The sequence below is a fragment of the Gopherus flavomarginatus genome, chromosome 5 (assembly GCF_025201925.1).
Source record: "Gopherus flavomarginatus isolate rGopFla2 chromosome 5, rGopFla2.mat.asm, whole genome shotgun sequence".
NCBI lineage: Eukaryota > Metazoa > Chordata > Testudines > Testudinidae > Gopherus > Gopherus flavomarginatus.
This window is the reverse complement of record NC_066621.1, coordinates 116,783,828-116,797,564: the sequence shown is the minus strand read 5'-3', so window position 1 is coordinate 116,797,564 and position 13,737 is coordinate 116,783,828. Positions and strand designations below refer to the sequence as shown.

The following is a 13,737-nucleotide window of genomic DNA, read 5'->3' as shown; positions in this document are numbered from 1 at the left end:
ACAGAGGCCAGATGGAGAGTGGCTGGAAGTTCAAGCACCAATTGGTTTGAACTCCAGCAATCCAGCTGATCCCAGGAAATGCTGTCACTCTGGAAGTGAGTTTGGCTGTGCAGCACAAATCCTCCAGAGCTAATAGCTGGAAGCAGCAGCATCTCCACTGGATTTGCTGATTGCCACTGATTAATGACAACCCAGGGGCCTCAGCTCCACTTCTGTTAATGAGAACAGCACAGGTACTGGAGAGGCCACCTCCTGATGCTCCCGGCACCCAGCCAGTCAGCAACAGGGACAGTGTCACCCAGCTGCTAAGCACAGGGCAGAGATTGTCATGGAAACTGGTGTCTGGTGCTGGGTAGGGGAAGAAGATGGGGATCCCTCCCCGAGCTGGGCTGCATCCTGCGGCTGCTAACTGGAAATGCACAGGGGGACTGGGCAACATGTAATCACTAGGACCTGGAAACCCTAAGCAGTGCCAAACCCAGGACCTTTCTTCAGGACAATGTGTGTGACATGTAGGGTGACCAGACAGCATGGGTGAAAAATTGTGTGTGTGTGTGGGGGGGGTAATAGGGTCCTATCTAAGACAGAGCCCCTAGTATTGGGACATCTGGTCACCCTAGTGACATGCATGAGTCATGGAACATAGCATCTCCAACTCGGGTCTGGTTTCCTCTTCAGACACTGACCGTGTTGGCCCCTCAGTAGACTCACTATGGCCTTTGTACTATGTGCTCCCCTTTCCCTGTGCACCTGAGGTTATTACTGGGACACACCAACAGGCATAAGAACCAGGTATGTGCAGAATGGAAGAAATGGCTGGGCTACTCGTGATTCTGGGTTTGTGGGCTCCCCTTCCCTCAAGGCACTGTGTCATGGGTCCAGCCACACCCCTGACTGGGAGTGGGCAAGGATGGGTAGTGTACAGCTGGCAATGCTGCTTCCATGTCACTTGGGGATTCCCATACGGTGGGAGTCCTCAGCTGCTCACTTTGGGCAGCTTTACTGCACTGACAGAAACACGAGGGGGCTGGAGCAGGGGATGGAATCTAGCCCTCTGGTTTAAATTAGATGCACAAAGCTCAGTCTGCCAGTAAGAACATAAGAACAGCCATACTGAGTCAGACCAAAGGTCCATGTCGCCCAGTATCCTGGCTGCTGACAGTGGCCAATGCCAGGTGCCCCAGAGGGAATGAACAGAACAGGTAATCATCCAGTGATCCATCCCCTGTTGCCCATTCCCAGCCTCTGGCAAACAGAGGCAGTGGACACCATCCCTGCCCATCCTGGCTAATAGCCATTGACGGACGTATCCTCCATGAATTTTTCTAGTTCTTTTAAAAACCATGTTATAATCTTGGCCGTCACAACATCCTCTGGCAAGGAATTCCACAGGCTGACTATGCGTTGTGTGAAGAAATACTTCCTTTTGTTGGTTTTGAATCTGCTGCCTATTAATTTCATTTGGTGACCCCTAGTTCTTGTGTTATAAGAAGGAGTAAATAATACTTATTAACTTTGTCCACACCAGTCAAGATTTTATAGACCTCTGTCATTTCCCCCCTTAGTCATTGCTTTTCCAAACTGAAAAAGTCCCAGATTTGTTAATCTCTCCTCATATGGAAGCCTTTCCATACCCCTAATCATTTTTGTTGCCTTTTTCTGAACCTTTTCCAATTCCAATATATCTTTTTTGAGATGAGACAACCACATCTGCATGCAGTATTCAAGATGTAGTCATATCATGGCTTTATATAGCGTCAATATGATATTTTCTGTCTTATTCTCTATCCCTTTCTTAATGATTCCCAGCATTCTGTTTGCTTTTTTGACTGCTGTTGCACATTGAGTGGATGTTTTCAAAGAACTATCTACAATGATCTCTTTCTTGAGTGGTCGCAGCTAATTTAGACCCTATCATTTTACCTGTATAATTGGGGTTATGTTTTTCAACATGCATTACTTTGCATTTATCAACACTGAATTTCATCTGCCATTTTGTTGCCTAGTCACACAGTTTTCTGAGATCCTTTTGTAGCTCTTCTCAGTCTGCTTTAGCCTTAACTATCTTGAGTAATTTTCTATCATCTGCAAATTTTGCCATCTCACTGTTCAGCCCTTTTTCCAGATCATTTATGAATATGTAACTTGTGCTGCTTGTTACTATAATCCCTTTGCTCATTCAGACTCCAGACAAGTCAGATCCATTCAGTGCCTCAGGATGACAAGTTAGATGAGTGCTGCTGTCGTATGACAGAGATGAGCCCTGTAGCCTTTGTAAGGGATAAATACACTAAGCCTCTGCCCTGGATGGGGTTTGCACAATGTTTGGGGTTTGGTCCCCACTGCATCAAGCATCTGCCCTGGACAGAGATCTCCAGCTTGCTTGGAGTCTGGGCCTCTGGTTCTACATATCATGAGTCTCTGTTCCTGACTCAGTAACAGGGTGCTACATAGCATGGCTCTATCCCTGCCATCTCTCTCGCCAGCAGAGGGACAGGAGTGGCAGAGGGAGGATGGGCACAGTGGGCCAGGTGCCTGGCATTATGCACAGGTTTTCCATCATCCTGGGATGGGAAGTTGTTTCTGATCACGTGAGGACAGCGGAGTAGGAAATATCTCTTGGGTTGGACTTTTCCTGTCCCCTGGCATGCTTGGTTGTTCCTCTCTGTTCTGGTTTCCATTCTGAGGACCCTAGCTTTCCATTGGAAGAAGGTCTGCTGTGCTTTGCAAGCTGCTGTGGTGAGGTATTCACCAGTGAGAGGGCTCGGTTTGGCACTTCCACCTATCTAGCCAGGGTGGTTTGTGATCTGTAGGATTTTCTCCAGGGATTTGACTGTGTCACTGTGGTATCTAGCCCTGGGAAAGCTACTCCTCATCTCCATCCTCTCCTGGAATGAAGGATCCAGGGCGCTGATTAAGATGCGTGCACCAGACGGGCACGTCCGTGCCTTGTATCTCCAGTCGCAAAAGCTGCATGAGCTGCCAGTTATCCCCTGTGAAATGTCCCACATCCCTGGCCCATGACCCCTCCTCCATGAATATGGCTGAACAGGGACACCTGGGGAAGTTTCCCATTTAGAAATTATTACACCTGGCAAAAATGGGGAGGCAAACTGCTGCTGCAGACAGGTCCATTCGGGTACCATTGCTGGAGCCTAGGTTTATTCCATTTCACTATAATGCTCAATGCAGCTAATCCTGGGCTCTGCTTCAGTGTGCCATGCTCTAAGGGTGAAAAGCACCGGCTGGCATCTTCTGCACCGTGAAGAGGATGCTGGGTCTGTCTGAAGCCTGCAGTGGGGACTCTCTGCAGCAGGGGAATCTTCTCTTGCCTGCTGTGAACCATGTGACCAGCTGGGAGGTTACTCAGTTATTAGGTCCCTATTGGATGGGAACTGTGAGAAGCTGTGGGAACAGCAAGGAAATGATGCTTGTCTGTCCTGCCGCACAGGTGGTGGTGATAACAAGTACTTACCCAGCATTCCTGAGAGCTTCCAGCCCCCTGTCAGTATCTTATGGATGGCCCAGAGGGGAGAGGGAATTTGCTTAAGATCACACACTGTATCAGTGGCAGAGCCATGGCTTGTACTTGGGAGCTACTAGCTCTCCCGCGTGTATCCCCAGAACCAGCTAAACCAGTGACAAGCTGGAGACATGCCTTCCACTCCTCCGACTGATGCAGGGCTGTCAATGCAAGGGCAGGTTCCCCCAGTCCTTGCTGTGCACCCTGACGCTGCATCCTTTGCAGACGGTGCCCCAGTCTGGCCATGCAGGGCATTTGATTGAAAGGAAGGAGACTTGCTCATAAGTCAAGTCCCGCCAAGCCTCAGTCTGAGAGCTTTAAAAATGACTTTGCCAGGATAATCTTGTGAAATGCAACATCTGGTGTCCACGAGGATCCCAGAGTAGAGCAATCATTCCAGCCATCTATGCAGCTGAACCTAACAGGCCGTGCACAGCAGATGTGGGATTACAGTCATCACAAAGGTTCCTGTGAAGCAGTTTGCAATACAAGTGTCCTACAGGATGCTGGACTAGCTGAGACCAGTGTGCTAATGCTGTACAGCAAAGGTGCAATATGGGACTTGAGGGACTTATAGGCCTGACCCAATAGAACAAGTAAGATGCCAGACTAACAGTACCAGTTGCCTAATCTGATAGAGCAGGAAGGAGGGCCAGTAACTTTCCCAGTCATTCCTTTCCATTAGCTCATTTTGGAGATTTTGGCTAAAGAACAATTGAATCTGAGGGCAGCTTCAGGGAGGAACAAAGGGGACGTAGCCAGGGCAGAAGGCAGGGAGCAGACTGCAGGTGAACTTGGCTAGGAGACAGGCAAGGCAGGACTCTGGGACAGAGGGGAGGAGGTTTTCAAAAAGTCTGGAATCTCCTGGCACATTATTGTACCCACCTGGAGCTCAGCCAGCAAAGGCAGGCTCCCAAATTCCTCCCTAACCCATGGCATGCTGTACAGCTTCCACATCTGGATAGCTCATGGTGACTGGACCCAGCTGGATGAATCTGGAGCATCAGCAGCAGGGAAGGAGAGAGGTGAGGCTAATGAGACATTCTGGGTTGACTGTTTACTCTTGACACCCCTTTTGCAGGTTAACACGACCCATGGGACAAGGTGTACTTAACCCTGCCTCGGTGTGGGAGGGGGACTAGATGGCCTGCGCCGGTCCCTGCCAGCCAGGTCAGGCCCCTAGAGAGAGCATCAGCTTGAGAGAGCAGCACTTTGTGGAGTCAGGTGACCTTGCGATACAGGACATTGCCATTGTCCCCTACCAACAACTTAGCTGGGCATCAGTGTCAGCAATGGCAGGTATAAGCCCCTCAGGGCCTGGAGCTGACTGTCCCAGGCTCCGTCCCGGACTGTGACTGTAGAAAGAGCCAGGCCAGAGTGAGATTGTTTCATACTGTTTTGGAAATCGAACAATTGGAAATCTCAGAAGGCACAATCCATACAGTCTGTGCCTTGAGGGGCCCTGGCTTCGCACTGATGTGGGGTCCCCTCCCCTAAAAACCTAGTGCATGTTGATGGGAAAGTATGAGAGAGAGCCCCACAGGATTCTACTGGGCCTGGAGTGGAATCCTGTGCCCAGGGACTGAGGGGACAGTCTCAGCTGACAGCATCCAGGAGGGGATGTAGTGTCTCAGGAATTTCTGGAGGGGGCCAGGTAGTACAACAGTGCCCTGCCCTCACCCCTTCCGTCTGAGGCTCCTGAAGGCTGAGCACATTGGACCCATTATCAGTGGGACAGAAATGTTAAGTGAGAACATGGGAAGCCAAATGCTACCTGCAAAATTCCCTCCTCTGTCTAGCTACAGAGAGAGACTCCCCAGCTCTCCCATGCTGCTAGATATCTGGGTCTTTGCTAATTCTCATTTTCTACCAGTGTGGGAGTCAGCAGGTCTCCGGCCAGGGCACTCTAGGCAGACACTGATCTCAGTCACTCTGGGCTCCTGGTGCAACCCACCCCCAGCAGCTCCTCACTCTAGACCTTCCCCAGCCTGTATGTGGGGAAACCCCATGGGAATTTACTCTGGTGACTCCTGCTGTCACCTCTCAACTGGTTCAGTGCTGGAGAGACCAGCTGTGTTGCAGGAAGGTAAAGACTTCTGCTGTTTGCTGGTTGCATGGAGGTCAGTATCAGCCAGTGGGGTGGGGGGCTGGGAAGAGCCTCTGAGAGGAGATGCTGCTTGTGGGGCTGTTGGACATGGTTTGATTTGTCAATTTGCTGCTGTTCAGTTTGCTGTTCCCTGCCCTTCTCTTCGCTTATACCAACCGGGCTATGGGAAGGAAGCACCAGCGATTTGGCTACATATCAATAGGGGACATTACAGGTCCCTGCCCTGTTGAATTGCAGCCCCTTCCCTTTCCTGCTGCAGTTCCCTCTGCCATGTGTTGCCGTTGCTGACTCGAGTTAATGGGCAGGCCCAGGACACTGTGGATGATTCTGTTCTCTGCTTCCACCCTGTAGATATCAACGAGTGCCTGATGCTTGGCCTGTGTAAAGATGCCGAATGTGTGAACACCCGCGGCAGTTTCCTCTGCACCTGCAAACCTGGGACCATGCTGGACCCATCCCGCCGTCGCTGTGTCTGTAAGTGCTCTGGAGACCAAGCCCTGCATGGTTGCCTGGAAGCAGCTATGCAGGGTCCCCAGTGATATCCCCCAAAGTTTCCTCGGAACTGTGAGCAGGAACCAGGAAATCATGAGCCAGATGGAAACAAGATATCACGTGTCAGTGTGCCCCTGTGTGTGCCAGTGTGTCCCTATGCCCTGAGAGTGTGTGTGGGTGGGCGGTGTGAGATCCTGTGTGCGTGCACTCATGCCCTTGCATGATGTGTGTGCATGGATGTGTACCCATGTGTCCCAGCGCTCTCCTCATACAGGGACGTGGGGCTCAGCTCCCATGGGATTCACACTTCCCTCCCTTGTTCACATCGGGTTGTTAAGTGCATAACTGAGTCGACATGACTGGTAGTGCTATGGCAGAGCATGCAAGAGATAGAGAGCCTGCACCCAGCTTCTGCAGAGACTGCCGTGAAAGCAGTGACCTCTCCCCGGGGTGCAGTTGTGGGGAAGGGGGTTGAGAGCACCTGCACTGGAGTATCTGGAGTCAAAATAGAAGCCCATCTCTTCCATGCCACTTCTGTTAGATCTGTCCACTCCACTGAGGTCCTAGGGCTGAATGCCCAAGTAGGTGTAGGCTGGGGAGAGAGATATTATGGAAACCGCAGCTTCTGGGAGAGGGGCCTGCAGCTCTTCACCAAAGTCCTCATCAGCCAGTGGCAAAGGCCGCGTGGTGTGAGCGGGGGTGCCAACTTGTAGGGACAGCGTGGAGACCGTGGGGCAGAAGCAGACCAGTGGGCAGATGGTGGCTGTATTGCAGCAGAGGAGGGATGCAATGGGGCTGGTGACAGAGAGGCAGAACTGGGAAGGACCTTGAAGGCGATGACAGGAAGCACTTTTCCTTGACACTTTGTGCCCAGCAGAAGTGGCGGGTTGGCCTCCAACACTAACCCTGGGCTTGTGTTTCAGCGGATAAGGCGGTGTCCATGGAGCAGGGACTGTGCTATCGCTCAGCAGCAGAAGGCGTCTGTGCCCTACCACTCGCCCAGAGCATCACCAAACAGATCTGCTGCTGCAGCCGTGTTGGCAAAGGATGGGGGAGGAATTGTGAGAAGTGTCCTATGCTCGGGTCAGGTGAGAGCTGTGCTCGCTGCCCAGCTGTGCCCAGTGTTCTAAGCCTGGAACCTGGCCTTCACCTTACACCTTCTCCTGACTCCTTGGCCCAGAACCAACGCAGGCTCCTTGCCACGTGCTGACGTGTTGGGAAGTGGGAGTGAACAGTCTATGGGGGACTGAGTGCGAGGGGACATGCCAGCCTGGAGACTGGTCTGTGTGGTTGCTTGCTAGGAGGCAGAGTGCACTAGCTGAGAGCGGCCTGCTGCTCTGGAGGCTGGAGTGGAGCAGAGCAGATTCCAAACCGGGAGGATCTGTAGCATGATTGAGTGCATCTGAACTTGGAGGTGGGGAAGTTCTTTGCCAGGCAGCCAATATGCAGCAGTGCCCCAGAGGGAGACCACAGCCTTCCCCATGCCTGGGTTAGCCTGACAGTCCCTTTCATCTCACTCTGCCTCCCCTAAGGTTAAAGTTTTATCCTCTCCTGAAGTGTCAGCCTTCAAGTGCCCCAACACACCAAGCAAGGATGGGTTTGGCTTTTACTGGTGTGTTAAGTACTAGAGAGACAAACACAGAACCCCACAGGGCTGGGAATTCCTACACACACCCCTGGACTGGGTGGAAGGCATCTGTGGACATGTGCATCAAAGGACTAAAGTACTAGAAGGTCCCCAGTGCCATGTGCAGCCCCCTCTGCCCATTATATGGCTCTATCCTGTTGATGAAGTGATAGATGTCTTCAAAGGTGGGGGAGTGTTTCCTCAGTGCTCCCCTTGGCAGCTGTGAGCCAGCAGAGAGATTCAGTCTCCAGTAGCTGTGAATGCTAACCAGTGTCCGTTACGAACACACTCAGCTCCTGGAGCAGATTCTCTCTGCTGGAAACATCCACCCTTCACAGCATGCTCCAGCATACAGTGGCTCAAACTAACTGTTCTAACTATGGGACAGACCAATATTTTAACTCTGATAGGCTGATGGATGGAGGGTGTGTACACACACAAATGCACACCTGGCCATTCTCACCTGTGCAGCAGAAGACAGCATCTTCAGTTCCTCCACTGGATCTTGCCAGAAGGACAGCCTCATGTGCTCGCAACTGGTTTCTACCCCTTTCCCCCACATGTCAGCCTTGGCCTGTGTCTCCCTTGCAGAAGCCTTTAAGGAGATTTGCCCAGCGGGACATGGCTACACCTACTCCAGCTCTGATATCCGTCTGTCCATGAGAAAGGCGGAGGCAGAAGAGCTGCCATTCAGTTCAGAGGAGCAGGGGGAGAGCAGCGACCGAATGCCCACCCAGGCAGCAAAAAGGCTGCAGCTGCAGGAAGCCCTGAGTGGTGGAGTCACAGGTACGCTCGCCCGTGCTGGAACCTCAGCAGCGGAAGGTAGATTGGGATGTGATGCAACATTAGTAGCGGCTATGCACACAGGTGCCCTGGATGAATTCCCTCTTTCACCCTCAGGCTGAGCCTATGCCAGGGACTTTGGTTCCAGCTGAACTGGACTCGGGTCAGCTCCAGAGCCATGCAAGTCTCTCTTGCCCCTGTATCCCAGTGGCATAGGGCATGGCCTTTTCAGAGCTCCCTGGCCCTCCTGGGCCTTGAGACAGGGGCAACCTTTGAGTTCCAGCCTCAGATTCTCCTGTGCTAACAGGTGCGCTGCTGCCAGATGGCCAAAATGCCTCCACATTTTGAAGCTGTAGTCTGATTCAGATGTGCCCTGCTGAGTGGGGCTCAGTGTGAATCCTGGCACGAGTATCCCTGGGTTGTTATCCCAGTGCACTCAGGCTGGGAATGCAAATCCAGAGAGGGGAGTGGCAGTTGTCACTGGAACCAGGGTCTGTTAGAATGTGAGTTCCCTGATGATGCTGGAGGGGAGCCAGGACTGAGGCAACTCAGCATGCTTGGTTTGGAAGGACAAGTTCCTATCTTGTGCTGGGAGAAATGGGGGGCTCCTAACCAGCATCAGGGAAGCAAGTGAAGTTAGTGCAGCCTGAGCTCTCTGAGGGTATGTGGGGTGCTGATGTTTCTTGTTCTGAAATTCACCATGTGTTGTTTAATTTTCCAGGTCATTCTCCAGATAGTGAGGTGAGTCAAGCCCATGCTGCTGGCAGATGATGGGGTGGGGATATGTTTGTGATGAACTTCACTAGTGGGAAAGAGATCATTTAAAAAAGTAACCAGAGGGAAACACTGAATGTGTTGGAGTTGGAGTAATGAGGGGAAGTAGCTACTGATCAAGAAAGTGGTGGGTTTGCTGAGGTGCTGGAGGACTTTAGAAAACACCTGGACAGCCAGGCATTTTCACTTACTGCAGATCAGCTGCAACATTGAAGCCACAGCTGATGCTTTGGGCTTGGGAGCAGCTGACACCCCATTGCTGAGGGTTGGAAGAGAATGGTGTCCCCCCATCCCATGATAGGATTTTGGGGTTTGCCTCCTTGTGCCCTAAACATTTAGGAATAAAGCTTAAAGTAATCTGTGAAGGGAAAAATAGGGCTTGGGACTTCGTTGTGTTGGCTTCTGTGAGATGGTTTGGTTTGGTTGTTTCAGTTTGATGGCAGATGTTCACGTCCAGTCTGTCTCCCCGGTGTGCTCCTATGGCCTGCATTGCCATAGCATCTGAGCACCTCACAATCTTTAATGTATTCAGCCTCACAACACCACAGGGGGGATAGGGAACAGCTATTAGTCCCATTATACTGGTTCTTCACCAATGGAGAGATGAAGTGACACGGCTGAGGTCATGCATCTGGGGCAGTGCTGGGACTTGAACTCAGGTCCCCCCAGTCGTGAGCTAGCCCCCTGTTCCCAGTCATCCTTTCTCTCTAGTCAGGCTGGGAGGAATCTCTGACTGGAGAATTAGTGAAATGATGACAGTCCCAAAGAGTGAAAATGAGCTATTGAGGGGGAAGGACTTCAGCCAGGCTATAGGAAACTGCTTTGGTTTGTGTTCATGCGTGGTTAATGCCAATGACTAATTAACATCCTGAATAAGAGAGTCTTTTGCCAAAGAGTCAGTGCTCTTGCCCCTTGAGTTGAGGATTCAGAGCTCACAGTAGGCATCCCCATAACTTCCCAGGGGTCCTCCAGAAAAACCAAGAGAAACCACACTGGTACTCTGGAGATCGTCCCTGGTAAAATGTCTGCCAAAGGATTGCCTGCACAGTGCAGGTTCTGGAGCTTCTGACAAGATTAGCCAGGCTTCCATTGGGGCACTAGGTAATGCAGATATCTGGCCCTAAGGTTTGTAGCTATGCAGCTGGCCTGTGAAGGAGACTTGGAGGGAACTGAATGCAGAAATTTGAAAGGCGCCTGGGTAGGCATAATGCTTTGTATAGGGTCCAGCGCACTGAAGCTCCAGCCATTCCACACACTATCAGCCTCACCTGCCATTACAGTACCCTTAGTGTGAACCAGCAGCCAGGATGAGGCAAGAGGCAAGATTGGCTAAATACATCGCTGGGCGGTCTAGGCAGAGCCAAACTTTGTGTTTGTGTTTCTCACCCACAGGGCACTGCTGATGCTACCCAAGAACCTGCCCCACACCCAGGTGCGTAAATGCCCAATTGGCTTGTCAATAAGCTGCAAATAGAGAAGAGAAAGGAGGACAGGGTTGGCCCAGTTGGCAGCTTCAGGCTATGCTGATAAACTTAGGGCCGGAGAAAGGCAGCTTTATTTCATAGGCACCTGCTAATCTCCTTCTGTGTCGCTCCAAATGGGCTGTGCTGCACAGAATCAGCAGGCACTGCAGGAACAGGGCAGCCCGATGAGATGCAGGGCAGGGAGGGCCATGCTCCATTTCATGTATTGGAAGAGCAGTTCCTCCAGCCTGGGGTTGGGGCTCTGTTATTGTCTGCCCACGTTCATGGTCTCTGCATGCTGGGCTCTGTAATGGGCACTGCAGGGTGGGGAGAGGGGTGGCAGGTTGCAGAAGTCTGCACCCCCAACATACAGTGGCAAGCTTGTTGGCTGTGAAATTTCTCTGCCGTAACACGAGTGAGGCTGGATCACGTGACAACTGGTCTCATGATGTCATGTAGTATAACATTTGCAGCAACCTAGATGCTGGGCTCTGAGCTGGGGCTTGGCACCCACGCCTGCTGCTCTGCAGCCGATCCCTTGGTATTGTGAGGTGCTGGGACGTAGAGGTTGGGAGGTCATGGGCAGGGTTTAGGCTGACACTTGCTCCTGTGTCCGACTGTGATCCCAGGCTGGTGCTCACATCTCTCTCGTCTGCAGGGGATGTAGTGGAGGAGACATTCCCTCGCCCTCCCTCCCAGCCAGGCCCAGAGGCTGCAGGGGAGCGCACTGCTGCAGCACAGATCACAGGTTCGTCAGCAGCTCTAAATGGGGTTTACCTGCCTCACCTGGCAGGCCCTAAAGAGAAGTGTGACCCAGTCAAAACATAGAGCCCTCCCCACGCAAGGATCCCTGGTATGCCCAATCCCGGCGGATCCCACCAGGCCTGGGTGCGTGCTGAAGGATCCAGGCAGATCCCAGTGGGTACAAGAGCAGATGCTTTGGCTTTCAGTGCCCTTCACTGTGTAATTTGTACAACGCACAGCCTTGTCTGGATCACATGGAAGGGAAGCTTAGGATTCATGCTATGAATAAGCACAGCCCTTCATTGCTGCCCAGCCACGCACAGAGACCTGTCACCCAAGAGAGCCCTCTCTTTGATTCATGTGTTTAGCATAAGTCGGTGTCATTTCCCTGACATACAGTTCCTCCTGGTGCGCACTGTGTCTGCTGTGCCTGCCCAGGGCTACAGGGATTGAGGCGGTCCGCAGAATACGTGGGGCTAGCTGGATCGCTGCACTGTGAACAACAGGGTCTCTGGGCAGAAGGGAGAGGGAAGGGCTGCCCGGGGAAGTGAAATCACAGAGGGGGTGGCAGTGACTCCCAAGGAAAGGGACTGGCAGGATCTTGCTGGTGGCTTTGGCCTAATGCCTGTTGCAGTCAGAGTTGAGTCATCTGGAAATTGTGGCGGAGCAGGAAGTGTTTGGCTCCCAGGGGAGGCTTGTTTACTGCATGAATAATAGCAGCTCTGTTATTCTAGGGTTGTCTAAGTGTCTGGGAGCGCTGCCCCTGCTCAGGGCCAAAAGCACCCTCAGAAGAAACCCTGGCATAGGCACCTTGCTATGGAATGCACCTCCCACAATAGCCTTTTGTTTGTGTGTGTTGGTTTGGTGATGGGATTGTTTCACTGTTGGGGCGTGTGCGGGTCTCTGCTGGCCTCTCCATGCCCTTCCTGCATTCACTGCTGCTGAGCTGCTTCCTCTGGCTGCCCTGGGATTAGTGAGACCAGGCTGGAGACAGCAGGAAGGGAAGCAGCATGTGAATGGCCTACACTGAGCTGGCACTAAAGCCCCTGTGACTATGCCTGCCTTGCCTGCCTGCTCCCAGTGGCTGGTTCCAGGGCTGCACTGGCTCCTGGGGAGCCGCTTGCCTGCCCAGGCCAGACAGAGCCGGTTTGCTGTTTTCGTCCTAGCTCTGTATGGGCTTTCCCTGCTTTTCAGTGCAGGGGCTGGGGCCGAGGTGTCCCAGCCTCCTGCTCTTGCTCAACCCAGCTAGGCACAAGTAGAGACGATAGGCAGCGCCTAGCTGCGGGGCTCTGGAGCCCTGGGAAGCCACGTCTACCCCACTAGGCGCACTGACTCAGGCCAACCCACAGGTGCTGGCCATTAGTGCTCCCTCTCCATTCTTGGGCACTGGGGGTCCATCCCTGTCGTTATGGCTGGAGGCTGCTGAGGCCCAACTCTGCCAGCTGTCTGAGGTGCAGGGGCCTCAGAGCTGTCTCCCATTCTGTCTGTGAAATGGGGGTGGTGCTAGTAACTGGGCGGCGGGCTGTGGAATAGGGAAATCCCTGTACTATATGCAGGGGTACTGGGGAGCAAGGGCCTGTGACTTCACCCTGTCTGTCTCTCTCAGAAATCGATAGATGCGCCTCTGTACCTGATCCATGTGGCCCAGGCACTTGTGTGAACCTGCCTGGCAGATACAGCTGCATATGTGGCCCTGGCTATCAGCTGCATCCTGGCCTCCCTCGATGCATTGGTATGTCACTAGCTCTGATGTTTCTAAAGGGGACACTAGGGAGACAATGGCTATCCGAAATCCTGGGGCATGTGGCGAGAGGCTGGCTCCTGAGCAGGGGCGGCTCTGTGTTTTGCCACCCCAAGCATGGCAGTCAGGCAGTCTTCAGCGGGATTCGGCGGCATTTCTGCAGGTGATCTGACAGTTCCGCGTCTTCACATCTTCTGCCGAATTGCCGCCGAAGCTGCGGGACCGGCGGATCTCCCGCAGAAATGCTGCTGAAGGCCTCCTGACTCCTGCCCTCATGCCAACTGGCACGCTGTCCCCCACGGCTTGCCGCCCCAGGCACGTGCTTGGTGCCTGGAGCTGCCCCTGCTCCTGAGCACAAAGCCTGGCCCCTTGCAGGGCACCAGCCCCACTGCCTTCCTCAGCAGAACAACCCTGTGGCCTGGGATCATTCTCTCTGTCCTGCTTCCCCAGTTTTAGTAGCCAGGGGAAGTTTGAAGGGCAGAA

At 52.9% G+C, this 13,737-nt stretch overlaps 1 protein-coding gene across 5 annotated transcripts in view; it reads left to right on the top strand.

Moving 5' to 3' along the window:
• LTBP2 (latent transforming growth factor beta binding protein 2) overlaps positions 1-13,737 on the top strand; it is a 128,296-nt gene that overhangs the window by 84,539 nt on the left and 30,020 nt on the right. For all 5 annotated transcript variants that reach the window (XM_050955643.1, XM_050955645.1, XM_050955644.1 and 2 more), the window contains exons 10-16: positions 5,982-6,104; positions 7,046-7,210; positions 8,341-8,535; positions 9,254-9,273; positions 10,699-10,738; positions 11,428-11,517; positions 13,120-13,245. In XM_050955643.1, coding sequence (XP_050811600.1) covers positions 5,982-6,104; positions 7,046-7,210; positions 8,341-8,535; positions 9,254-9,273; positions 10,699-10,738; positions 11,428-11,517; positions 13,120-13,245 — 759 coding nt within the window. The remainder of the gene's footprint in view (positions 1-5,981; positions 6,105-7,045; positions 7,211-8,340; positions 8,536-9,253; positions 9,274-10,698; positions 10,739-11,427; positions 11,518-13,119; positions 13,246-13,737) is intronic.